The sequence below is a fragment of the Conger conger genome, chromosome 19 (genome assembly GCF_963514075.1).
Source record: "Conger conger chromosome 19, fConCon1.1, whole genome shotgun sequence".
In the NCBI taxonomy this organism is placed as follows: Eukaryota; Metazoa; Chordata; class Actinopteri; order Anguilliformes; family Congridae; genus Conger; species Conger conger.
Window position 1 is genome coordinate 18,258,507 of NC_083778.1, and position 24,670 is coordinate 18,283,176.

The window sequence follows — 24,670 nt, forward strand, 5'->3', positions numbered from 1 at the left end:
AAACACTAAAGTATTAATAATACTTTTTTATATTCTACTTAAGCCCGTGAGCTTTTTCACCCATTGTTGCTTGAAGTTCAGAACAAAATTCAGCGACAACTTCAAAAAGGGATGTAATTCCTTCACAGAGTGCATGATGTGGATGCAATGCACTTTAAGCTGGAATAACCACATTTATCCATTGTTTCACGACAAACCCAAGGTGCTGTCCAAATACATACGGACTGCAGTGTGTGTTATTTTTCAAGACGAGAAAATGGCGGATTGAGGCATTAATCTCTGCTCCGGTCTCCTCCAGGTCCAGCTCATGCCCGTAGTCATACTTAACAACAAGCACAACTGGCACTGAGTGAATCCCTGCACTGTTTACTGTTTACTGTTTACTGTTTACTTTGTACTTTTGCACTACCACCATTGCACACAATCTACCATCGCACCTTATCATGGTCAGTATATCACAGGGCCAGTCCCTACTAGGCCTTTGTGATCACTTCACATGCTCTTTACTTCTTACTGTTCTGTGAGTGATTTTGATCTTTATGTGTGTGAGATGTGTGTGTATATGTGTGTATGTATAAGCTACTGGACGCCTAAAATTTCCCTCAGGATGAGTAAAGTATCTGTCTATCTTTCTATCGATCTATCTAGCTCTGAAGGAGCACAGCTCAGAGGTGGTGCAGCCTTTCCTAATGGGCTGTGGCACCAAGGAGCCTAAGATCACCCAGCTGTGCCTGGCTGCCATCCAGAGACTCATGTCCCACCAAGTGGTGTCTGAGGTAACGCAAAGTGTGTGTGTGTGTGTGTGTGTGAGTGTCTGTGTGTGAGTGTCTGTGTGTGAGTGTCTGTGTGTGAGTGTCTGTGTGTGAGTGTCTGTGTGTGTGTGTTTGTGTGTCTGTGTGTGTGTGTGTCTGTGTGTCTGTGTGTCTGTGTGTCTGTGTGCCTGTGTGTGTGTGTGTCTGTGTGAGAGTGTGTGCATGTGTCTGCGCCAATAAACTCTTTATTGCTGCATTTTCTTCTCCTCCCCCTCGAGGTGTTGGGGGCCTTATCGGCAAAATCCCAGTTCACAGCTTCGTATCAGAGCCGTCTGGGCTTCAGCCATTACTCTTATAACACGTCCCCTGGGCTGGGCCCGGTTGGGCCCGGCTGTGGAGCAGAGATCAGGACCAGCCCGCAGCCCTGTCCGGCCTGACGTGACACGGGCTGGCGTTTCACTGAATTGCATCATTTTTGTTTCTTTTCTCGGTCTTTCATGTTGAAAGAAGCAGGATCTGGGTTATGAAGCAGCGGGAGATTTGTGTCTAACGGGGCCTTTCGTAGGGTCTCGGGCCTGATAAGTTTTGGGGATGTTGGCGGGCGTGGAGGAGGCTTGTTTCCATGCTGGCATTAGCGTCATTACATTGATTTAGCTGCACTGCTAAAGCGCTAATATAGGTATCAATGCCAACCTCCAGCCACACGCACATTCATAAGATTCATAAACACTACATCAGAATTCACAAGCACGACATGGCACGTTCATAAGCACTACGTGTGACTTTGTGCTGTGTGTGTGACTGTGCTGTGTGTGTGTGTGTGTGTGTGACTGTGACTCTGTGCTGTGTGTGTGTGTGTGTGTGTGTGTGACTCTGTGCTGTGTGTGGGAATCTGTGTTGTGTGTGTGACTCTGTGTGTGTGTGTGTGTGTGTGTGTGTGTGTGAGAGAGAGTGTGTGTGACTCTGTGTGTGTGTGTGTGTGTGTGTGTGTGTGTGTGAGAGAGAGTGTATGAGTGAGTGTGAGTGAGTGTGAGTGTGTAAGGGTGTGTGTGTCAGTGTCAGTGTGTAAGGGTGTGTGTGTCAGTGTGAGTGTGTAAGGGTGTGTGTGTCAGTGTCAGTGTCAGTGTGAGTGTGTAAGGGTGTGTGTGTCAGTGTCAGTGTGAGTGTGTAAGGGTGTGTGTGTAAGGGAGAGTGTATAAGGGTGTGTGTGTGAGTGTGTAAGGGTGTGTGTGTCAGTGTCAGTGTCAGTGTGAGTGTGTAAGGGTGTGTGTGTCAGTGTCAGTGTGAGTGTGTAAGGGTGTGTGTGTCAGTGTCAGTGTCAGTGTGAGTGTGTAAGGGTGTGTGTGTCAGTGTGAGTGTGTAAGGGTGTGTGTGTCAGTGTCAGTGTGAGTGTGTAAGGGTGTGTGTGTAAGGGAGAGTGTGTAAGGGTGTGTGTGTGAGTGTGTAAGGGTGAGTGACTCTCTCTCTGTGTCTCCAGGCTGCTGCAGGCAGTATCATCACCATGCTGTGGCAGCTGATGGAGAACGGGGTGGAGGAGCTGAAGCTGTTACAGACGGTCCTGGTGCTGCTCACCACCAACACTGTGGTACATGACCAGGTGCTATCTAAGGTACACCCCCCCTTACTCACACACACCTTTACACACACACACACACACACACACACACACACACACACACACACAAACTCACTCACTCACTCACTCACACACACACACACACACACACACACACACACACTCACTCCACACACACACACACACACACACACACACACACACACACACACACACAAACTCACTCACACACACACACTCACTCCACACACACACACATCTTCACACATGTACACGGTGCTCACACAGACATAAATATACCCAGGAACCTATAATTATGTCTTCTCTCGTGGCAGTGTTAAGTGTTGCGTGCATTGTGTCCGCAGGCCATTGTGCTGTGCTTCCGCCTGCATTTCACCAAGGACAACATCACCAACAACACGGCGGCGGCCACCGTCAGGCAGGTGGTGACCGTGGTGTTCGAGAGGATGGTCGCCGAGGACGAGCAGCACAAAGGTGAGAACCTGGGGTGTCTCGGTGGCACAGCCTGCAGAGCACTGACCGCATGCTCATTGCGAGCCGCGACGTCGGCGGTTCGAATCCGACCGTCCGACATTTGTCGCATGTCTTTCCCTCTCTCTCTCGCTCCCATTCTTCCTGTCTCTCTATACTATATACTGTCCAATAAAGCTGAAAAAGGCCTAAAAAATATCTCCGCTTCACCGCCCGGCCGACATCAAACACGCGGGCGTCAGGCGTTCAGAATATCCAGTAACATTTGTCTGAGTGGTGAGTGGTAAATTGACTGCGTTCGTATCGCGCTTTTATCCAGAGTGAGGTACAATTGATGCCTCTCATTCATCCATTCACACACACTCCCACGCCCAATGGCAGTAGGCTGCCATCCAAAGTACCAATTAGCTCGTTGGGAGCAATTGGGGGTTAGGTGTCTTGCTGTGCGGCACTTCGACACACCCAGGGAGGGGGAACGAACCTGCAAACCCTCCAGCCACAGCCAATGTGGCGAATACTACTTCCGGTGCGTCCCGGCTTAGAGACTCCGCCCCTGCATGAACCTCATTGGTTTAGGTGTGTCACATGATATGAGTCCCTCCCCCTTGCAGGTATAGCAGAGCAGCCGCCGGTTCCGGGCAACAGCAACCGCCGGTCTGTCAGCACCCTGCGGCCCAGTGCCAAAGACGCCTACATGCTGTTCCAGGTACTCCACAGCCTCCGTCCGGGTCCGAGATCGTGTACTGTCTTACCGTTTAGGATGTCGAAGTAGTGTTAGTGTGTCCGAAAAAAAACAGAAAAAAAAAAACAGGAGAAAATAAAAAATAACCGGTTGGAGTGTTGTTGGACAATCCTCTCCGATTGGTCACCCTGAGCGATGGTGCCTCACCCCCCGCAGGACCTGTGCCAGCTGGTGAACGCGGACGCCCCCTACTGGCTGGTGGCCATGACGGAGATGACGCGCACGTTCGGGCTCGAGCTCCTGGAGTCGGTGTTGAACGACTTCCCTGGAGTGTTTCTGCAGGTACCTCCACCCGTCCTCCACCTGTAAATGGTCAAATGGGGCTGCGTTTATATCACGTTTTTCTCCCAATTGCTGGCACAACAACAGCGATGGGCTGCCAGGCAAGGTACCAATCAGCTGCTTGGGAGCGATTGGGGATTAGGCTGAGCTAATGTAGCCCCCAAAAGTGAGAGGACACACACACACACATCTTCAGTCCTGTTTTACCACCTTTGTGGGGACTTTTGTGGTTCGTCTCTACAGCACAAGGAGTTCAGCTTCTGAGCTTCTGAGCTATCTTCAAGCAGCAGCTCTCCCCATCCCTCCCTACCTCCCTGTGAACCTTAATTGTTGTCTTTGTGATTTACTTTGTGTTTCGGTATTTTTAGTTGGCTAGGTAAGCAGTGTTTGGATAGTTAAGTTTGGTCACTTTTGCTTTGTTGTTTGTTTGTTTATTTGTTTGTAAAAAAAAAAAAAAAATTGATAGGCCCTGGTCCTTGTCTTTGTTGTACGGGTAGCAATTGAAATTGTACTTCCCTCCGGGGTCTTTCAGTGCACTTATCCCTGGTTATGGGTATGCACTTTGTTGTACGTCGCTCTGGATAAGAGCGTCTGCCAAATGCCAATAATGTAATGTAATGTATAGTGAGAGGACACACACACACACACGCGCATACATCTTCGGTCCTGTTTTACCACCTTTGTGGGGACATTTGTGGTTTGTCTTTGCAGCACCAGGAGTTCAGCTTCCTGCTGAAGGAGAGGGTCTGCCCGCTGGTCATCAAGCTCTTCTCCCCCAACATCAAGTTCCGGCAGGGCCTGGCTGCCCCCTCCCCCGCCCCCGTGGAGAAGCCCTACTTCCCCATCTGCATGAGGCTGCTCAGGGTGGTGACGGTCCTCATCAAGCACTTCTACAGCCTGCTGGTCAGTGCACACTCACACACACACACACACACACACACACGCGCACACACACCTACACACACACACACACACTCACACACACACACACCTACACACACACACACACGCACACACGCACACACGCACGCACACACGCACACACACACACACACACACATACACACATACACACACGCACACGCACACGCACACACACACACACGCACACACACATACAAACACACACACACACACACACACACACACACATGATGTCTTTTTTTTTTGTGTGTGTTAGTATAAAAGAACACATTTGAGATTTCCAAATATTCATTTTCCAAAAGATTTTTTTGTATTTAATTTTAAAAAGTCACTTTAGTTCAAAAAACTAATTTAAGCAATTGACTACATTTTACATAAAAACTTGATCAAGGCTGTCTGAGATCAGAAGCAAGGAGCCAACCAAAGTCTGCAGAAGAACTGTGGCAAGTTCTCCCAACATGCTTTGAACAACCTCCCTGCTGATTGTCTTATAGAACTGCAGGACAGCATTGGCTATCTCAGAGAAGTGATGCAGTTTTAACGCCGAAGGGTGGTCACAAAAAATATTGATTTGATTCTGTTTTTAACTATTCCGCCAAATTCCTGAAATGTAATGTAAAATGTGTAGTATGTTTATTTAGGGCCTTTCATTATATTATTTTTGAAAGAATCTTATCTCTACAGAGTGTGATACACACACACACACACACACACGCACACACACTTACACACATACACACACACACACACACTCACACTCACACACACACGCGCACACACACAGACACGCATACACACACACACACACCTACGCACTCACACACTCACACACTCACACACTCACACACACACACACACGCGCACACACACAGACACACATACACACACACACACACACACACACACACGCGCACACACACACCCACACATACATGCATACACACGCACACACACACATACACACTCACAGGCAGACACATACATACACACTCACAGGCAGACACATACACACACACAGGCAGACACATACGCACATACAATACTGTGCAGAAGTCTGAGGCACCCTAGACTTTATTATATAGATGTTAATTTTTTTGTGTGTGTTATCATAAAAGAACACATTTGAGATTTCCAAATATTCATTTTCCAAAAGATTTCATTTTACAGAGACATTTTTGTATTTAATTTTAGAAAGTCACTTTAGTTCAATAAAAAAAATTTAAGCAATTGACTACATTTTACATAAAAACTTGATCAAGGCTGTCTGAGATCAGAAGCAAGGAGCCAACCAAAGTCTGCAGAAGAACTGTGGCAAGTTCTCCCAACATGCTTTGAACAACCTCCCTGCTGATTGTCTTATAGAACTGCAGGACAGCGTTGGCTATCTCAGAGAAGTGATGCAGTTTTAATGCCGAAGGGTGGTCACAAAAAATATTGATTTGATTCTGTTTTTAACTATTCCGCCAAATTCCTGAAATGTAATGTAAAATGTATAGTATGTTTATTTAGGGCCTTTCATTGTATTATTTTTGAAAGAATCTTATCTCTACAGAGTGTTATACAGGTGCCTAAGACTTTTGCACAGTACTGTACACACACACACACACACACACACATGCATATACACACTCACACTCACACTCACACACACTCACACTCACACTCACACACACACTCATACACACACACACACACACACACACATACATATACACACTCACACTCGCACTCGCACTCGCACTCGCACTCGCACTCGCACTCGCACTCGCACTCGCACTCACACACTCACACACACACACACTCATGCGCGTGTGTGTCCCTGCAGGTGACGGAGTGTGAGATCTTCCTGTCGCTCCTGGTGAAGTTCCTGGACGGGGAGAAGCCGCAGTGGCTACGTGCGGTGGCGGTGGAGTCCATCCACCGGCTCTGTGTGCAGCCCCACCTGCTACGGTACCTCCAACGCTCCCGCCCCGATAACCACAGAACAGTGCGACCGCTAAAGGCTGCTTCATGCCTCGCCGACAAAGTGTCGACGGACAGAACCATGTCCGACAACGTTGTTACGATAGCAGCCAGCTTCCCCACAAACCCCTTTCGCCGGATACTTCATTCATTAAAACAGGTCGCCTTGTGGGGGTGTCTCGGTGGCGCAGCCTGTAGAGCACTGACCGCATGCTCATTGCGAGCCGCGACGTCGGCGGTTCGAATCCGACCGTCCGACATTTGTCGCATGTCTTCCCCTCTCTCTCGCTCCCATTCTTCCTGTCTCTCTATACTATATACTGTCCAATAAAGCTGAAAAAGGCCTAAAAAATATCTAAAAAAAAAAAAAAAAACGGGTCGCCTTGAAAGCTAGTATCCTCACCTTCCGCCTTCGTTTCAGTCAAACAATCGTGCCTGCATGACACTTCTCTCGCAAGTCTGCAGGGTCGGCTTGCGTCATTTTTTGTCTGTAGACACATTGTTGTGAAGCCTAAATTTAGCCTCAACGCCACTTCCCCATGTCTTGCAGTAACCCGTTTCACCTCCCCTCTAGACTTTCACATCTCTCTCTCTCTCTCTCTCTCTCTCTCTCTCACACCTGCTCTTTCCTCTGCTCTATTTCCTTCCTGAAAGTACTTCTCCTCATCACCGTTTTAAGAATGTGCTGTCGACCCTCGGAGATCCAGAGCTCAGAGTCGCACACTCTCGATCAGTCACTTGACTGGGCGTGCGATGCGAGAGTATATCGAATCGCGATTCTTAAAATGTCTGTTTCCCACCCTCCCCTCCCCGCCCCGCTAAGCGTTTGTGTCTGTAAGGGTGTGGCCCGGCCTTGGGACTGCTGTGACTCTTCGATCTCCCTTCTCCGCCCCTCCCCTCTCAGGTCGTTCTGCCAGTCCTACGACATGAAGCCGCACTCCACCAAGGTGTTCAGGGACATCGTCAACGCCCTGGGCTCCTTCATCCAGTCCCTGTTCATCGTGCCCAACGCGGGCACCTCCGCCATCGCCAACATGCCCTCTGGTCAGTGCCGCCCCTCTCCAGGGGGGGGAAGCACCCTGTCCGGCCACAGATTGGAACAGTGGAACAACCCGATACATTTCTTTGCTGTTTCTGTTTAAGACCAAACAATTCAGTGCATCTTGCTCTGGTGTCTCGTGTGTTGGTTTGTTGTCTCAACTGTTTCTCTGCTGTGTCTCATGAGTTGCTCTGGTGTCTCATTTGTTGCTGTGGTTTCTCATTTGTTGCTCTGGGGTGTCTCTTTTGTTTCTGGGGTGTCTCTTTTGTTGCCCTGGGGTGTCTCTTTTGTTGCTCTGGGGTGTTTCTTTTGTTGCTGTGGTGTCTCATCCGTTGCTCTGGTGTCTCATTTGTTGCTGTGGTTTCTCATTTGTTGCTCTGGTGTCTCATTTGTTGCTGTGGTTTCTCATTTGTTGCTGTGGTGTCTCATCCGTTGCTGTGGTGTCTCATTTGTTGCTGTGGTTTCTCATTTGTTGCTGTGGTGTCTCATCCGTTACTGTGGTGTCTCATTTGTTGCTGTGGTTTCTCATTTGTTGCTCTGGTGTCTCATCCGTTGCTGTGGTGTCTCATTTGTTGCTCTGGTGTCTCATTTGTTGCTCTGGTGTCATTTGTTGCTGTGGTTTCTCATTTGTTGCTGTGGTGTCTCATCCCTTGCTCTGGTGTCTCATTTGTTGCTGTGGTTTCTCATTTGTTGCTGTGGTGTCTCATCCGTTGCTGTGGTGCCTCTCGTCTCCCTCAGGAGGGTCTGGTTCCGGGGGCCAGGCGGCGGCTCAGAGCGGCCCCGGGGCGGTGGGGGGCAGCGGGGGTCTGACCACACAGGCTGCCTTTGAGTACCGCGGCATCTGGATCCCCCTGATGACGGTCAGCGTGCAGGGCAGCGCCAAGGCCACCTAGTAAGCATCCCTCTCACATCCCTGCTCTCATCCCTGCTCCCGGAGCACTCTGATGATCTCACATCCCTGCTCCCAGAGCACTCTGATGATGTCACATCCCTGCTCCCAGAGCACTCTGATGATGTCACATCCCTGCTCCCAGAGCACTCTGATGATCTCACATCCACTGCTCAAACCAATAAATAACGTAGCAAGTATTTTAGTCTTAGGTTTAGACTTACAATCTTTATTTGTATTATTTTATTGCTCAAAATTGCAAGGTTTGCCAATGAGATAAGGCCATTACATTTGATGTGCAAAGGTGACTTACGACAAGCTAATATTTTCTAGAATGGTCGCCAGGGATGAGTCCCACAGTCTCCCAAATTTGACAAGCACAGACTTTTTTCAGATTTTACAAGTGCCTGACATACCACAATCCAATTGAATGTTCAGCGGCTTATTGGCCTGGCCTGCTGTCAGTCACACGGAACAGGCTTTTTGATTGGTGGCTTGTGAATAATCCCCGGGTCTTGCCTCCCCCAGCCTGGAGATGCTGGACAAGGTGGAGCCGCCCTCCATCCCCGAGGGCTATGCCATGTCTGTGGCCTTCAGCGCCCTGCTGGACCTGGTGCGGGGCATCACCGCGCTCATGGAGAAGGAGCTGGCCCAGGACAAGGGCCCCCCGAACCCGGAGCCCGCCCAGGGGCCCGACCAGGGGCCGGCGGACCACACCCAGGAGCCAGGTGAGACCCGGGTCCAAACCGCGTTTCAAACCGTCGTTTCCGGTCAAATTTGGCAAACAGTCCTGTAGATCCGTGGGATTTTTCATTCAAATGTTGCTAAACAAAACTTCCAGAATTTAAATAGTAACATAACATAACATAACATAACATAACATAACATAACATAACATAACATAACATAACATAACATAACATAACATAACATAACATAACATTCAACCCAGCAATGCTCCCCTTTTCAAACCACTAAAGTGTACCTAAGTGTACCTAGTTTGCCTAACAGCTAAACACTTACACACACACAGTTGTCAACAAAATGTTTCTGTCCAGCTAACCCAGTTAGAGTGGCTTCTGACTACACTTGAGGGTTTCTGATGTTCGATGTGGTCACTGTCCTGCTTGGTGGCTGGTTGAAGCTGTTTGATGACCTCTAGTGGTGTGCTGCCCAATTGCACTTCTTGTAATTTCACAAATATGCTGGATGTAGTCCTAACCCTGTGTGTGTCTGTGTGTGTCTGTGTGTGTGTCTGTGTGTGTGTCTGTGTGTGTGTCTGTGTGTGTGTCTGTGTGTCCGTGTGTGTCCGTGTGTGTCCGTGTGTGTTTGTGTGTGTGTCTGTGTGTGTCTCTGTGTGTCTCTGTGTGTCTCTGTGTGTCTCTGTGTGTGTCTCTGTGTGTGTCTGTGTATCTGTGTCTGTCTGTGTCTGTGTCTGTCTGTGTCTGTGTCTGTGTCTGTGTGTGTGTCTGTGTGTGTGTCTGTGTGTGTCTGTGTGTGTCTGTGTGTGTCTCTGTGTGTCTCTGTGTGTCTCTGTGTGTGTCTGTGTATCTGTGTCTGTCTGTCTGTGTGTGTGTGTCTGTGTGTCTGTGTCCCAGGGCCCCAGCAGGTTTGGGAGGAGATGATCAGCGCCTGTTGGTGTGGGCTCCTGGCTGCTCTCTCCCTCCTGCTGGACGCCAGGTAGGCCCCTCCACCGTTAACACAGCGCCCTCTTGTGGACAGGGGGACTTTGCGTGGAAGGACATATTGGGCCTCACGGAAGGACATTTTTGTATTCTTATCATAAATGTCTTGTTTTAGGTGATTTGATAACAGATGTGTTTGTAGGAGTGGTTCTTGCAGGAAGCCAATATGCAGAGATGGAGATTGAAATGGAGATTAAGATTGAGACTGAGATGGAGATGGAGATGGAGGTGGTGTGGCTGACACAGGCGTAGTTTCAGTGTCTCCTCCGCTCCCCCCCAGCACGGACGAACCGGCCACGGAGAGCATCCTGAAGGCAGAGCTCACCATGGCGTCTCTGTGCGGCAGGCTGGGCCTGGTCACGCCCCGCGACGCCTTCATCACCGCCATCTGCAAGGCCTCGCTCCCCCCGCACTACGCCCTGACTGTGCTCAGCAGCTCCATGGCCAACCTCTCCAACAAGTGTGAGTGTGAGTGTGTGTGAGTGTGTGTGTGTGAGTGTGTGTGTGTGAGTGTGTGTGTGTGAGTGTGTGTGAGAGTGTGTGTGAGAGTGTGTGAGAGTGTGTGTGAGGGTGTGAGTGAGTGAGTGAGTGAGTGAGTGAGTGAGTGAGTGAGTGAGTGAGTGAGTGAGTGTGTGAGTGTGTGAGTGAGTGAGTGAGTGAGTGAGTGAGTGAGTGAGTGAGTGAGTGAGTGAGTGAGTGAGTGAGTGAGTGAGTGAGTGTGAGTGTGAGTGTGAGTGAGTGTGAGTGAGTGTGAGTGAGTGTGTGTGTGTGTGTGTGTGTGTGTGTGTGTGTGTGTGTGTGAGTGTGTGAGTGTGTGAGTGTGTGAGTGTGTGTGTGTGTGAGTGTGTGCGTGTAACAGTGTGTATCTCTGTCTCTTACACGCTCTGACTGTGTCTCCCCCTCTGCAGCGTACTCCATCCAGGGCCAGAGTGTGCAGATCATCAGCCCCTCCAGCGACTCCCACCAACAGGTGGTGGCAGTGGGGCAGCCTCTGACCGCCCAGCCCCAGGGCACCGTGGTGGTGAGGAGCCCCCCACACCTTTACCCCCCACACGCACTGGCCCTAACCCCCCACACCCCCACACACACTGGCCCTAACACCTCACACCCCCACACACACTGGCCCTAACCCCTCACACCCCCACACACACTGGCCTTTACCCCCACACCCCCACACACACTGGCCCTAACCCCCCACACCCCCACACACACTGGCCCTAACCCCTCACACCCCCACACACACTGGCCCTAACCCCTCACACCCCCACACACACTGGCCCTAACCCCTCACACCCCCACACACACTGGCCCTAACCCCTCACACCCCCACACACACTGGCCCTAACCCCCACACCCCCACACACACTGGCCCTAACCCCTCACACCCCCACACACACTGGCCCTAACCCCTCACACCCCCACACACACTGGCCCTAACCCCTCACACCCCCACACACACTGGCCCTAACCCGCCACAACCCCACACACACTGGCCCTAACACCTCACACCCCCACACACACTGGCCCTAACCCCCCACACCCCCACACACACTGGCCTTAACCCCCACACACACTGGCCTTAACCCCCACACCCCCACACACACTGGCCTTAACCCTCCACACCCCCACACACACTGGCCCTAACCCCCCCCCACACCCCCACACACTCTGGCTTTCACACACACCACCCAGAGTGGGAAAATAACACCCTCTTCATCCAAAACCACTTCTGACCCCTTCAGTCCCACTCCCAATATGAAATGGCTCCATCCAAATCGCAAAGGGGTTTTGCCTTCGGTTCAAAACATTGAGAGTTGATCAAATTTAGTCGGGTTTTAATAGGGGCTCAAAACAATCGTATGGCAGTAATCGTGATTGATTGAAAAGGTATAAGGTCGAGATTGTACAGTAGTTACTCTTGAGTGCTGAAAGGGCACTGCACGAGGAGTAGGTGAGGTTGTACTGAGACGACCTTTAGTTTACAGATTGCCCTATAATTTAGCCTTTTATAACCGCAGACAACCTACTACTGTCACACATTGTTGCGGCTTGCCACAGTTTAACGAACCGACGGCTTCCTGGAGGGAGTGACGTCAAGTTTCAACAGGCGGCGCTCAAATCTTCCCGTGTGTAGTCGCCGTATTAGTTGACTGCAGCGTTTGACTCCGGTCGTGTGAAAGCAGCTTCACACACACACACTGCAGTGTGGACGGAGCTAATGTAACACCCCGCCTGCCTGGGACACAGTAATGTCTTGTTGACTAATTCTGCGGAATTGGATTGCGTTCTGCTCGAGCGCCTGGCAGTCCTCTCTGATTGCGTTTTTGCGTTTGCTCTGAGCGCCGATTTAATGAGATTTCTGTTCCCTCCGTTCCTGATGAGATCGCCGTTGTGTGTCAGCAGGAAGGCGCGGTGTTATTGCAAGGCCGAGAGGCCTGGACCACAGGCTACTGTTCCCGTTCTGTAAACAGATTCACAGACTTTATCTTTCTCTATTTTATTAGATTTTTTAAACCCAGCTTCACTCCATCTCTTTGTCTCCCTCCCTCTATTTCTCTCTCTCCCTCTCCTTCCTGTCTCTCACACTTGCTTTCTTCTGTCTCTCTTAATGTTACTTTCTCTCTCTGTCTCTGTGTTTCTGTCTGTCACCGTCTCTCTCCCTCTTTCTCTGTCTCTCTGTCTCTCGCTCTGTCTCTCGCCTTCTCTCTCCTCTCTCTCCTCCCTCTCCCTCTCCCTCTCTCTCCCTCTCTCTCCTGCTCTCTCCCTCTCTCTCTCCCTCCCTCTCCCTCCCCCTCTCCCCCTCTCTCTCTCTCTCTCTCCCTCCCTCCCTCCCTCCCCCTCTCCCCCTCTCTCTCTCTCTCTCTCTCTCTCTCTCTCTCTCTCTCTCCTCTCCTCCCTCTCCCTCTCCCTCTCCCTCTCTCTCTCTCTCTCTCTCTCTCTCTCCCTCCCTCCCTCCCTCCCTCTCTCTCTCTCTCCCTCCCTCCCTCCCTCCCTCTCTCTCTCTCTCTCTCTCCCTCCCTCCCTCTCCCCCTCTCCCCCTCTCCCCCTCTCCCCCTCTCTCTCTCTCTCTCTCTCTCTCTCCCTCTCCCTCTCAGCTCACAGCGAAGAACATCCAGTGCATGTGTACTCTGCTGAGCCTGGCTCACTGTCACGGCGCGGTGCTGGGGACCTCCTGGCAGCTGGTGCTGGCCACTCTGCAGGTACAGCCCAGCCCGTCTGCTTTAGTGCCAATTCAAGATGTTCTAGTGCCAATTCAAGATGCTCTAGTGCCAATTCAAGATGTTCTAGTGCAAATTCTAGATGTTCTAGTGCAAATTCAAGATGTTCTAGTGCCAATTCAAGATGCTCTAGTGCCAATTCAAGATGCTCTAGTGCAAATTCTAGATGTTCTAGTGCCAATTCAAGATGCTCTAGTGCCAATTCAAGATGCTCTAGTGCAAATTCAAGATGTTCTAGTGCAAATTCAAGATGCTCTAGTGCCAACAAATTCAAGATGCGCGAATGCCAGCAGATTCAAGATGCTCTCCCGCCAGCTAATTCCAGATTCTTTACATTACATTACATTATTGGCATTTGGCAGACGCTCTTATCCAGGGTGACGTACAGTTGATTAGACTAAGCAGGAGACAATCCTCCCCTGGAGCAATGCAGGGTTAAGGGCCTTGCTCAAGGGCCCAACGGCTGTGCGGATCTTATTGCGGCTACACCCGGGATTAGAACCACCGACCTTGCGGGTCCCAGTCATTTACCTTAAGGGGCGGCCTGTGCCTACAAATACAAGATGCGCTCGTGAACATTGGTTGAATAGAGAGGAGGGAGGTATTCTGTGGGACTCCCTGTCTCTCTCCGTGTGTTCCTGCAGCACCTGGTGTGGATTTTGGGGCTGAAGCCGGGGACGGGTGGGGCTCTGAAGCCGGGCCGGGCGGCGGAGGGGCCCAGCACGGTGAGTCTCCCGCACGCCCCTCTGCCCTGTCACTGGTCACGTCACGACCCGCGACCTCTGACCTCTGACCTCTGAACTCACGCTCGCTCGCTCTGGCCCTCGTCTGCAGGTGCTGACCACAGCGGTGATGACCGACCTGCCCGTCATCTCCAACATCCTCTCCAGGCTGTTCGAGAGCTCCCAGTAAGAACCGTGTGTGTGTGTGTGTGTGTGTGTGTGGGTGTGTGTGTGTGTGTGGGTGTGTGTCTGTGGGTGTGTGTCTGTGTAGGGAACAGGTCTGGCAATTGGTGTCATATAATTGTGTCCCCTTGTGTGTGTGTGTGTGTGTGTGTGTGTGTGTGTGTGTGTGTGTGTGTGTGTGTGTGTTGTCTCTGCAGGTACCTGGATGATGTGTCCTTGCATCACCTGATCAACGCTCTCTGCCACCTGTCGATGGAAGCCATGGAGATGGCCTATGGGAATAATAAGGTATTCTCTCTCTCTCTAGAACGTTCTGTGTAAACTAAGGTTGCAGTCATGTGGCAGCCATTTTGTGCCAGAACGCTCAGCACACATCCATTAGAAGGGCTAGAAGGGTTTCTGATTCCCTTGTACTTTTTTCTGTGGTCCGTTTTTGGAACAGGAGCCCTCTCTGTTTGCGGTCGCTAAGCTTCTCGAGACCGGTCTGGTCAACATGGACCGCATCGAGATTCTGTGGAGGCCGTTGACGGGTCACTTGCTTGAGGTAAGTGCTTTTTCTTTCAGTCTGGGGTGGTTGCATTACGGTCTCACCACCAACCGCATGATGAATTTTGGGGTGTATTTACAGTTAATAGCTTTAAATGCACAAATGCATTATAGGGACCTGCTCTAACCAGCTATGTTAAATGTTATTGGCAACACTTTCTTTGACAGGTCCTACAGAACAGCTATATAACTCATTCATAAGCACTATGTAGCACCTTCATAAGCACCACATAAGCATTCATAAGTGCTTATGTCAATAACCTCAAATAGGCTTGTGGTGCGTTATGGCAACATTGATGACATACATTGTGTCATTTCACTTGATATTTTTCAATATGCTTATGAATGTGTTATGTTGTGCTTATGAAGGAGTTATGTTGCTCTTATGTGGTGGATACTGTTGCGCATTATGGTCATTCTCCTCTGCTGTCAGTTACTCCTGTCCTCTCCTGTGGAGGTGGTTTCAGCCGTCAACACTGTGTGTGTGATGCACGCTGGGTGTGTGTGTGTGTGTGTGTGTGTGTGTGTGTGTGAGTGTGTGTGATGCACGCTGGGTGTGTGTGTGTGTGTGTGTGTGTGTGTGTGTGTGTGTGTGTGTGTGTGTGTGTGTGTGTGTGTGTGTATGATGCGTTCTTCTTCTTGAAGTTTGTCCCTCTGTCTCTCTCTCTCTCTCTTGCTCCCGTGTCTGTTGCAGAAGGTAAGCACGGAAAAACTTCCTCCCAAACGTTCCCCCCATCACAAAAAACCTGCCCCTCCCCCTCCTTCTTCTGTGAAATTTATTTTGTGTTTTTGTCCTTTCTCAATCAGGAGCACAGCTCAGTCCTCCTGTGTGATTGCTGTGGGCCAGCTTCACCGTCAGCCCTGGTGTAAAATCCAGCTACGACCAGCTTGAAATTATTAGCTACCAGCTGTTTCAAAGCCTAGCTTGAGCTGGTCACACCTTTTTGACTGTGGAGCTGGTCTGAACTGGTCAACCAGCTACCAGCTGTTTCAAAACATAGCTTGAGCTGGTCAAACCATGTCGAGCATGGAGCTGGTCTGAACTGGTCAAAACCTAGCTTGAGCTGGTCAAACCATGTTGAGTATGGAGTTGGTCTGAACTGGTCTTGAAACAGCTGGTAGCTGGTTGACCTGGCTTGAGCTGGTCAAACCATGTTACGTATGGAGCTGGTCTAAACTGGTTAACCAGCCACCAGCAGTTTTTGTCAGCAGGCCTTGTGTAGCTGTGTAAGGAGTTGTGATTGGTGGCTGTGTAAGGACCTGTGATTGGGAGCTGTGATTGGTGGCTGTGATTGGGGGCTGTGTAAGGAGCTGTGATTGGTGGCTGTGTAAGGAGCTGTGATTGGTGGCTGTGTAAGGAGCTGTGATTGGTGGCTGTGTAAGGAGCTGTGATTGGTGGCTGTGTAAGGAGCTGTGATTGGTGGCTGTGTTTGTGAGGACCGGTGTGTGTGGTGACCCACAGGTCTGTCAGCACCCCAACGCTCGGATGAGGGAGTGGGGGGCAGAGGCGGTGACCACGCTGATCAAAGCAGGCCTGGCGTTTAAACACGACCCCCCGCTGTCCCACAACCCGGTAACCTGTCCCTCACACTGACACTCTACCTCCTCTCTCTCACTCTCTCCCCCTCTCTCTCGATTCAATTCACAAAAATGTTTCCAATTCATATGCTTTATTGGCAGGACATACTACAAAATACATATTTCCAAAGCATAATAAAAAACGGTCCAAGAACACTCTTTCTCTCTCCCTCCCTCTGTTACCTCTCTCTCGCTCTCTCCCATGGTGCTACTCTCCTCTCTCTCTCCCTCCCTCTCTCCCCCCTCTCTCTCTCTCTCTCTCTCTCTCTCCCATGGTGCTACTCTCCTCTCTCTCCCTCCCTCTCTCCTCTCTCTCTCTCTCTCTCTCCCATGGTGCTACTCTGCTCTATTCTCTCTCTCTCTCTCTCTCTCTCCCTCCCTCTCTCCTCTCTGTCTCTCTCTCTCTCTCTCTCTCTCTCTCTCCCATGGTGCCACTCTGCTTTATTTTCTTTCTCTATCTCTCTCTCTCTCTCTCCCTCCCTCTCTCCTCTCTGTCTCTCTCTCTCTCTCTCTCTCTCTCTCTCTCCCATGGTGCCACTCTGCTTTATTTTCTTTCTCTATCTCTCTCTCTCCCTCCCTCTCTCTCCTCTCTCTCTCTTTCTTTCTTTCCCACTGTACCTCTTTCTCTCCCATGGTGCTACTCTGCTCTAAATCTTCTCTCTCTCCCCCTCCCTCCCTCTCTCCCCCTCCCTCCTCCCTCCCTCCCTCCCTCCGTCTCTCAGAGGCTGCAGCTGTTGCTGCTGAACCCGCTGAAGGAGCTCTCTAACATCCTGCACCCGGACATCCGGCAGAAGCAGCTGGAGAGCGTGCTGCAGATCCTGCAGAGCCAGGGGGACAGGCTGGGGCCCGGCTGGCCCCTGGTGCTGGGCGTCATTGGAGCCATCCGCAACGACCAGGGGTGAGCCGCAGTACCGCACGGCACCGGCAGGGGGCGCTGAGGGAGCCCCCAGCGCATTACATTACATTACATTATTGGCATTTTGGCAGACGCTCTTATTCAGAGCGACGCACAGTTGATTAGACTAAGCAGGAGACAATCCTCCCCTGGAGCAACGCAGGGTTAAGGGCCTTGCTCAAGGGCCCAACGGCTGTGCAGATCTTATTGTGGCTACGCCAGAATTAGAACCACCGACCTTGTGTGTCCCCAGTCATTTACCTTAACCACTGCACTACAGGACGCATTACCGTCAGCTGCCTGTAGAGGGCCTCTGTGAGTTTCCATCAGCTCCTTCAGTTCAGTACCTGTATTACCTTACCAGAAACGCAGTGTTGCTGGTAAGACCTTAAGATAAAATGGGGGTAGCCTGTAGCGTAGCGGCTAAGGTACATGACTGGGACCCGGAAGGTTGGTGGTTCAACCGATAAGATTCGCACAGCTGTTGGGGCGCTTAAGCAAAGCCCTTAACCCGGCATTGCTCCAGGGGGGATTGTCCCATGCTTAGTCTAATCAACTGTAAGTCGATTTGGATAAAAGCATCGGCTAAATAACAGAATTATTATTTATTTTATAAATGTGAGGGCACGGAAGGTGTTTTTGTTTGGTTTCAGTTGCAGATTACTTGCTTCGCCTCCATCACATATCTCCCGAGTTATTTCTCAGCTGATCCTCCTTTGAAAGGGAAATGAGAACAGCCTCTTCTCTCTTAAAACCATTTTACTACATGACACTACAAGGGAAAAACACTCACTCAGTCTGTTTGTGTCCGACTGGCACCAAAGCAACCGAAACTGGTGCAAAAGAGCTGAATCTCAGAGGCCCGTTTCTCTCTCTGTCCCCCCAGGGAGTCCCTGATCCGCACAGCCTTCCAGTGCCTGCAGCTGGTGGTGACGGATTTCCTTCCCACAATGCCCTGCACGTGCCTGCAGATCGTGGTGGACGTGGCCGGCAGCTTCGGACTGCAGAACCAGGAGCTCAACATCAGCCTGACCTCCATCGGCCTTCTGGTAAAAGGGCCTTTCTCTCTTCTTCTACTGCAACAAGCCCAGCCAGCTAACACGTGCACTTCACTCAACTTTACTTCGGTTTACTCTACTGCTGTTTAGCAGAAGGTCTTACAAGAGCGGCTGACAAAGCAAAGAAAATATCAGGGACAGGACTGTAGTAATTCCATCGGGAAGAAAGAGATTGCAAGTGCAAAATATGCAAATGTGCAATTTGTCAACTGCCCTGTTGAACGTTGAACTATCGTACATTAGCACGATCACTCAGAAGTAAAGGTACGAAAACTGCCTGAAAAGGAACACATGCTTGTCGCTGGGGCGGTACCCTTTAAGTACATATAATTGTACCCTTAACCAGCAATATATAATTCATTTGTACCTATTTTGCTTGGACGACATGTACTCATTTGTACCCAAAGAGAACATTACTGGGTACAGGGTACATTTGGGAAATTTGACCCTTGAAGAACAAAAAATGTACTCTCACTCTGTGTGAGAAATGAGTCACTGATTTTGCTCTTCTGACCCCTCCCCCCCCCTCCCCCACCCCGTTCCCCCTGCAGTGGAACATCTCGGACTACTTCTACCAGCGGGGCGATACCATCGAGCAGGAGCTGAACAGGGAGGAGGCGGCGCTGGAGAAGCAGGCGCGGGAGAAGGGCGTGGCCCTGCACCGGCCCTTCCACCCGGCCCCGCCCTTCGACTGCCTGTGGCTGTGTCTGTACGCCAAGCTGGGCGAGCTGTGCGTGGACGTGCGGCCCGCCGTGCGCAAGAGCGCCGGCCAGACCCTCTTCTCCACCATCAGCGCCCACGGCACCCTGCTGCAGCCCGCCACCTGGCACACCGTCGTCTGGAAGGTGGGCGCCGCGGCCCGGCCCCCGGATCCGACTCCGGCCCGGGCTTTCTGTTCTCCCGGGTTATTGGTGTGGCTTCACACTTGACTCCCAGGTCCTCGAAATCCAAATCCGGCCCTGGCTACTGATAGGCTAGACTGTCTTTACAACTGACTCCCAGGTAAAGGGAGGGTGAACACACCTGACTGCCAGGTAAAGGGAGGGTGAACACACCTGACTCCCAGGTAAAGGGAGGGTGGACACACCTGACTCCCAGGTAAAGGGAGGGTGAACACACCTGACTCCCAGGTAAAGGGAGGGTGGAAAACCAGCTGCTCTTGGCCCACGAGGACTGTGAATTTCTGATCGGGACCATGAGTCATCTCTGACTGAGCGAGTTGTGTGTGTGTGTGTGTGTGTGTGTGTGTGTGTACCTGTTCCAGGTGCAGCTGAGTGAGTCGTATGTGTGTGTGTACCTGTTCCAGGTGTAGCTGAGGGAGTCGTATGTGTGTGTGTACCTGTTCCAGGTGCAGCTGAGTGAGTCGTATGTGTGTGTGTACCTGTTCCAGGTGTAGCTGAGGGAGTCGTATGTGTGTGTGTACCTGTTCCAGGTGTAGCTGAGGGAGTCGTATGTGTGTGTGTACCTGTTCCAGGTGCAGCTGAGTGAGTCGTATGTGTGTGTGTACCTGTTCCAGGTGTAGCTGAGGGAGTCGTATGTGTGTGTGTACCTGTTCCAGGTGTAGCTGAGGGAGTCGTATGTGTGTGTACCTGTTCCAGGTGCAGCTCAGTGAGTCATGTGAGTGTGTACCTGTTCCAGGTGCTGTTCCACCTGCTGGGCTGCGTGAGGGACTCCTCCAGCACGGCGGATAAGGAGAAGATCGAGTCGGGCGGCGGGAACATCCTGATCCACCACTCGCGCGACACGGCCGAGAAGCAGTGGGCGGAGACCTGGGTCCTCACGCTGGCGGGCGTGGCCCGGATCTTCAACACCCGCAGATACCTGCTGCAGTCACTCGGTGGGTGGAGCCGCCCGCGGGCCAATCGGCGCAAAGATGCAGAGGATCAGACCGGTTAAGACCGGTTTCAGTACGAGAATAACCGACAGAGAATTTACATGTACATTTCTTTTACATTGCAGTTATTTAGCTGATGCTTTTATCCAAAGCGACTTAGGGGTTGATTTGACAGAGCAAAGGCCAATCCCTGCTGGGGCAATGTGGGGTTAAGGGCCTAACTCAAGGGCCCATCAGCTGCTCTCATCTTATCAGTGGTTACACTGGGGCTTGAACCACCAGCCTTCTGGGTCCCAGTCAAGCACCTTAACCATGAGGCTACAGGCTTTAAGCCTTGAAGTAGGGCTATTCTATAAATGAGAGAGTTAATTTTGCAGGTCAATTGCCTTTGGGAAATGATAAATCGGCATTGTGTTGCTTTTGTATTCAAAGTTGCCAAGGGAAACGGCTTTGTTTTATGCCTAATCTTCCCACCCACACCCTGACTCCAGTCGAAACTCAGCCCCATTTCGACCAACAGTAAACCACTACATAAAGGTGCTAATTGTCAGCAGATGATTCAAGGTACAAGCACGCAGCCTTACCAGTGTGAGTCAGTATCAGAGTTCTTCTTCTGTTGTCCCTGCTCACAGGGGATTTCTTCAAGGCCTGGGAGGTCCTCCTGGACCACATCCAGTCGGCGGCGCTCAGCAAGAACAACGAGGTGTCCCTGGCGGCGCTCAAGAGCTTCCAGGAGATCCTGCAGATCGTCACGCCGGCCCGGGAGGCCGAGCGCTCCCCCGACGGCCTGGCCTCGCTGGGCGTGCCCCCGCTGGACGACCCGGGGCAGGTGTGCCGGCCGCCGCCGCGCTCCGATTCGCCGGGCCGCTACGAGGGGGCGGAGCCGGCGCCGCCCGCGGACGAGCTGGAGGACTCGGCGCTGTGGTGGGCGGCGTGGAACACGTGGTACCGGACCGGGACCAGCTGCACCCGGCCGCCGGCGCCGGGCGACGGGCCCGCCTTCCTGCCCAGCCAGCCCTTCCTGTCGGCGCTGGTGCAGATCTTCCCGGCGCTCTACCAGCACGTCAAGCCCAGCTTCAGCATGGACGACCTGCGCAAGCTGGGCGCCATCCTGCAGGGGGCGGTGTCCGTGCCCATCAGCTCCGACGCCTCGCCCTTCATCCTGCCCTCCTACACCGAGGCCGTGCTCACCAGCCTGCAGGAGGCCGTGCTCACCGCCCTGGACGTGCTGCAGAAGGTGAGGGGGGACCTCTGCTGGCTGGGAGGGGTATTGCAGTGTGCGGTCGTCTTGGGTTTACCTTACATTTACATTTACATTTTTGTCATTTGGCAGACGCTTTTAATCCAAAGCGATTTACAAGTGCATTGGTTCTACCACAAGTCAAAGCATCACATCCAGAACTCGGAAAATACACATATATAACATATAGTCGTCATCATAAGTCCTTTTTTTTTTGGGGAGTAGGGAGTGATTCTATGTAAGAAAACCCAGTCTTGGCTGTGAGAGACAGTTTTTAGATGTAGTTTGTCTTGATGTGGCATATGTGAACAATGGTTGTTCCTCCTTTTTGTAAAAAAAAATTGATTAATTTGCCTTGTCACAGATGTCACAGTTTTTAGTGTTTGTAAACCTATTTCAGAATTCCAGAGTTTGCATCATCAGCGGTAACATAACGTAGATAAACAGCTAAACCGTATCTAGCGCTGTATCAAGCCTGGTCTTGAAAAACCCCCAGTGTTTCTGCCTCCACTATATGTCCTGGCAAGCTATTCCACACAGTGACCACCCTCTGTGCGTAAAAATACTCGCTAATATCTGTGCGGAATTGATCCAATTTTCATTTATGCCCCCTTGTTCTGCTAGCGGGTCTCACCCTGAAGAATCGGCTGTAGTTCAGTTTGTGAATATAATTGATATCATTTTAAAAGTAAGGGTGTGTGCCGTATGTTGTCGTACCCGGCGCAGGCTATATGCGTGGGCCCGGAAAACATGCAGGTCATGTACCCCGCCATCTTCGACCAGCTGCTTCTGTTCGTGGAGTTCTCCTGCAAGCCCCCGCAGTTCGGGAAGGTGGAGACCAAACACGTCACCAATGCCAAGTACAGCCAGGTGAGATACCCCTTTCCGTCAGCCCGGGGTTTGTCAACGTCTGTCTGTGTCACCCTGGGGTTTGTCACTGGACTGATGCTCTTATTGGGCTTGAATCTGTATTGAGTGAACTACTACTACAACGACAACTACAACTCATTCTGTCTTCTGCTGTCCCTGTCTTTTGGTGAGTCTGTGTCCATAAACATTGTCCCATTCACACTGCTTAAGAAATGTGCCTTTTCCTCTGTCACCCGTGGACTTTCCATACAGTAGACTGCATTCTCGATCTTCCCTGTTGAAAAGAACAGCTCGAGTTCGGTTTTGAAACAGCTGGTAGCTTGTTGACCAGTTCAGACCAGCTCCCAGCTTGACATGGTCTGACCACCAGTTTTGAAACTGCTGGTTGACCGGCTACCAGCACTAGCTGGTCGACCAGCTCATATCCAGCTAGACCAGCTTCATGACCAGCTTGACCATGCTGGTTGACCAGCTCATAACCACCTAGACCAGCTTATGACCAGCTTTTCAAGCTAGTCTATCTGGTATAGCTGGATTTTACAGCAGGGTTTTCACACAGCCCTTGTAATGGCAGTTTGTTATGAATTGGTTTTAGTGTGACCTTTAGCACCATCCCGCCCCACACACACACACACACACACACACACACACACACACACACACAGAGCCTGGGCAGTCCACAAAGAGCAGAAAACAAAATGACCTCCCAGCTGGGACACTGCCCGGGGTCTGCTGTTTGTGGACTGGGACACAGCTGAGAAATTTGGACAGGAACAACGCATTACATAGGTGGGGGCTGCTTTGTCAGTTCATTGTAGTTGAAGGGTGGACCTTCAGTACCGAGGCATCAAGTGTGGGGTGACGTAATCCGGTTTCACGAGCCTCGTAACTCATACGCTGAAGATAAATGCAGTGACCTCATTCTCACTGGCCTAACAGCCCCTCCACTGCACTTTCATTAACAGGCTGATCTCAGATCCCCCCCCCCCCCCCCCCACCCTGGTTATATTACATTCAGCCACATGAATATGATAATGTCAGCTTGCGCACATATGGACAACGCCATGCTCCCTGCTGTAGGCCAAGTCAGTCAGGCCTCGAGTTTTTAGCTCCCTCTTCCGGGATAACGCGGGTGTATGTTAACATTTGTACCGTCTTCTCTCATTCTGTTTCTCTGTATCGCACGTTGGATCGACTTTAGATCCAACTATTTGCACCGGTGAGTTGGCTCCCCCTTCAGCCTGTCTTGGTTGAATCCACTCTTAAATGATAACACTGACAGTGTAATCCACTCTTAAATTATAACACTGACTCTGAATGATAACACTGACAGTGTAATCCACTCTTAAATGATAACACTGACACTGAATGATAGCACTGACAGTGTAATCCACTCTTAAATGATAACACTGACACTGAATGATAGCACTGACAGTGTAATCCACTCTTAAATGATAACACTGATTCTGTAATCCACTCTTAAACGATAACACTGACTCTGAATGATAACACTGACAGTGTAATCCACTCTTAAATGATAACACTGACTCTGAATGATAGCACTGACAGTGTAATCCACTCTTAAATGATAACACTGACTCTGAATGATAACACTGACAGTGTAATCCACTCTTAAATGATAACACTGACACTGAGTGTTTCCCTCACCTCTTCCTCCTCTTCCCCGCAGACTTGGGTCAAATACTTGATCGTTTTTGGATTCAATTTACTTTTCTGTGCCCGATTGATCTGACCCAGAGGACGAGCAAGCGGGGTTTGCACTCACTGTCTGAGAGTATTTCATGGGTTTCAGTGCACCAAACGAGCTCAGTGAAGTGTCGAAAAGTATTTGAATCCAAAGCAATTACGTATTTGACCTCAGTCTGGTTTCTCGCACTGGAGCATTAAAGAAAACCTTTTCATTTTATTTCGCCAATTGCAAAAAAAATTTGCAGTCGATATATTTTTTACTGGTAATTGTATTATTTGCTTATGATGGTACACTGGGAATTAACATGAGAAATCGCTATATTTTTCATTGACGTGACTAAGATGGCCCAGTGCAGTAGCTATTGCTCAAAAGATGGCTCCATGAGGAGGCTCTACTGGCCTCGTGTGGCCGGAGGACTGCATCACAGGCTGTAAATATTGTCACCCAAACCCCAGAGCTCTGCTAATAGAGT

The 24,670-nt window shown here is 50.8% G+C and overlaps 1 protein-coding gene across 2 annotated transcripts in view; it reads left to right on the forward strand.

The window, feature by feature from the left end:
- LOC133119032 (protein MON2 homolog) overlaps positions 1-24,670 on the forward strand; it is a 42,079-nt gene that overhangs the window by 8,970 nt on the left and 8,439 nt on the right. The window contains exons 3-28 of one of the 2 annotated variants that reach the window (XM_061229412.1): positions 649-776; positions 2,230-2,361; positions 2,694-2,823; positions 3,432-3,526; positions 3,719-3,844; positions 4,556-4,747; positions 6,594-6,718; positions 7,635-7,774; positions 8,508-8,661; positions 9,187-9,386; positions 10,257-10,338; positions 10,624-10,805; positions 11,252-11,364; positions 13,439-13,543; positions 14,206-14,286; positions 14,396-14,469; positions 14,664-14,754; positions 14,909-15,010; positions 16,475-16,585; positions 17,313-17,488; positions 18,372-18,534; positions 19,095-19,388; positions 20,182-20,380; positions 21,010-21,614; positions 22,344-22,487; positions 23,689-23,706. In XM_061229412.1, the coding sequence (XP_061085396.1) occupies positions 649-776; positions 2,230-2,361; positions 2,694-2,823; positions 3,432-3,526; positions 3,719-3,844; positions 4,556-4,747; positions 6,594-6,718; positions 7,635-7,774; positions 8,508-8,661; positions 9,187-9,386; positions 10,257-10,338; positions 10,624-10,805; positions 11,252-11,364; positions 13,439-13,543; positions 14,206-14,286; positions 14,396-14,469; positions 14,664-14,754; positions 14,909-15,010; positions 16,475-16,585; positions 17,313-17,488; positions 18,372-18,534; positions 19,095-19,388; positions 20,182-20,380; positions 21,010-21,614; positions 22,344-22,487; positions 23,689-23,706 (3,962 nt within the window). The remainder of the gene's footprint in view (positions 1-648; positions 777-2,229; positions 2,362-2,693; positions 2,824-3,431; positions 3,527-3,718; positions 3,845-4,555; positions 4,748-6,593; positions 6,719-7,634; positions 7,775-8,507; positions 8,662-9,186; positions 9,387-10,256; positions 10,339-10,623; positions 10,806-11,251; positions 11,365-13,438; positions 13,544-14,205; positions 14,287-14,395; positions 14,470-14,663; positions 14,755-14,908; positions 15,011-16,474; positions 16,586-17,312; positions 17,489-18,371; positions 18,535-19,094; positions 19,389-20,181; positions 20,381-21,009; positions 21,615-22,343; positions 22,488-23,688; positions 23,707-24,670) is intronic. The other variant, XM_061229413.1, reaches the window with a different exon arrangement.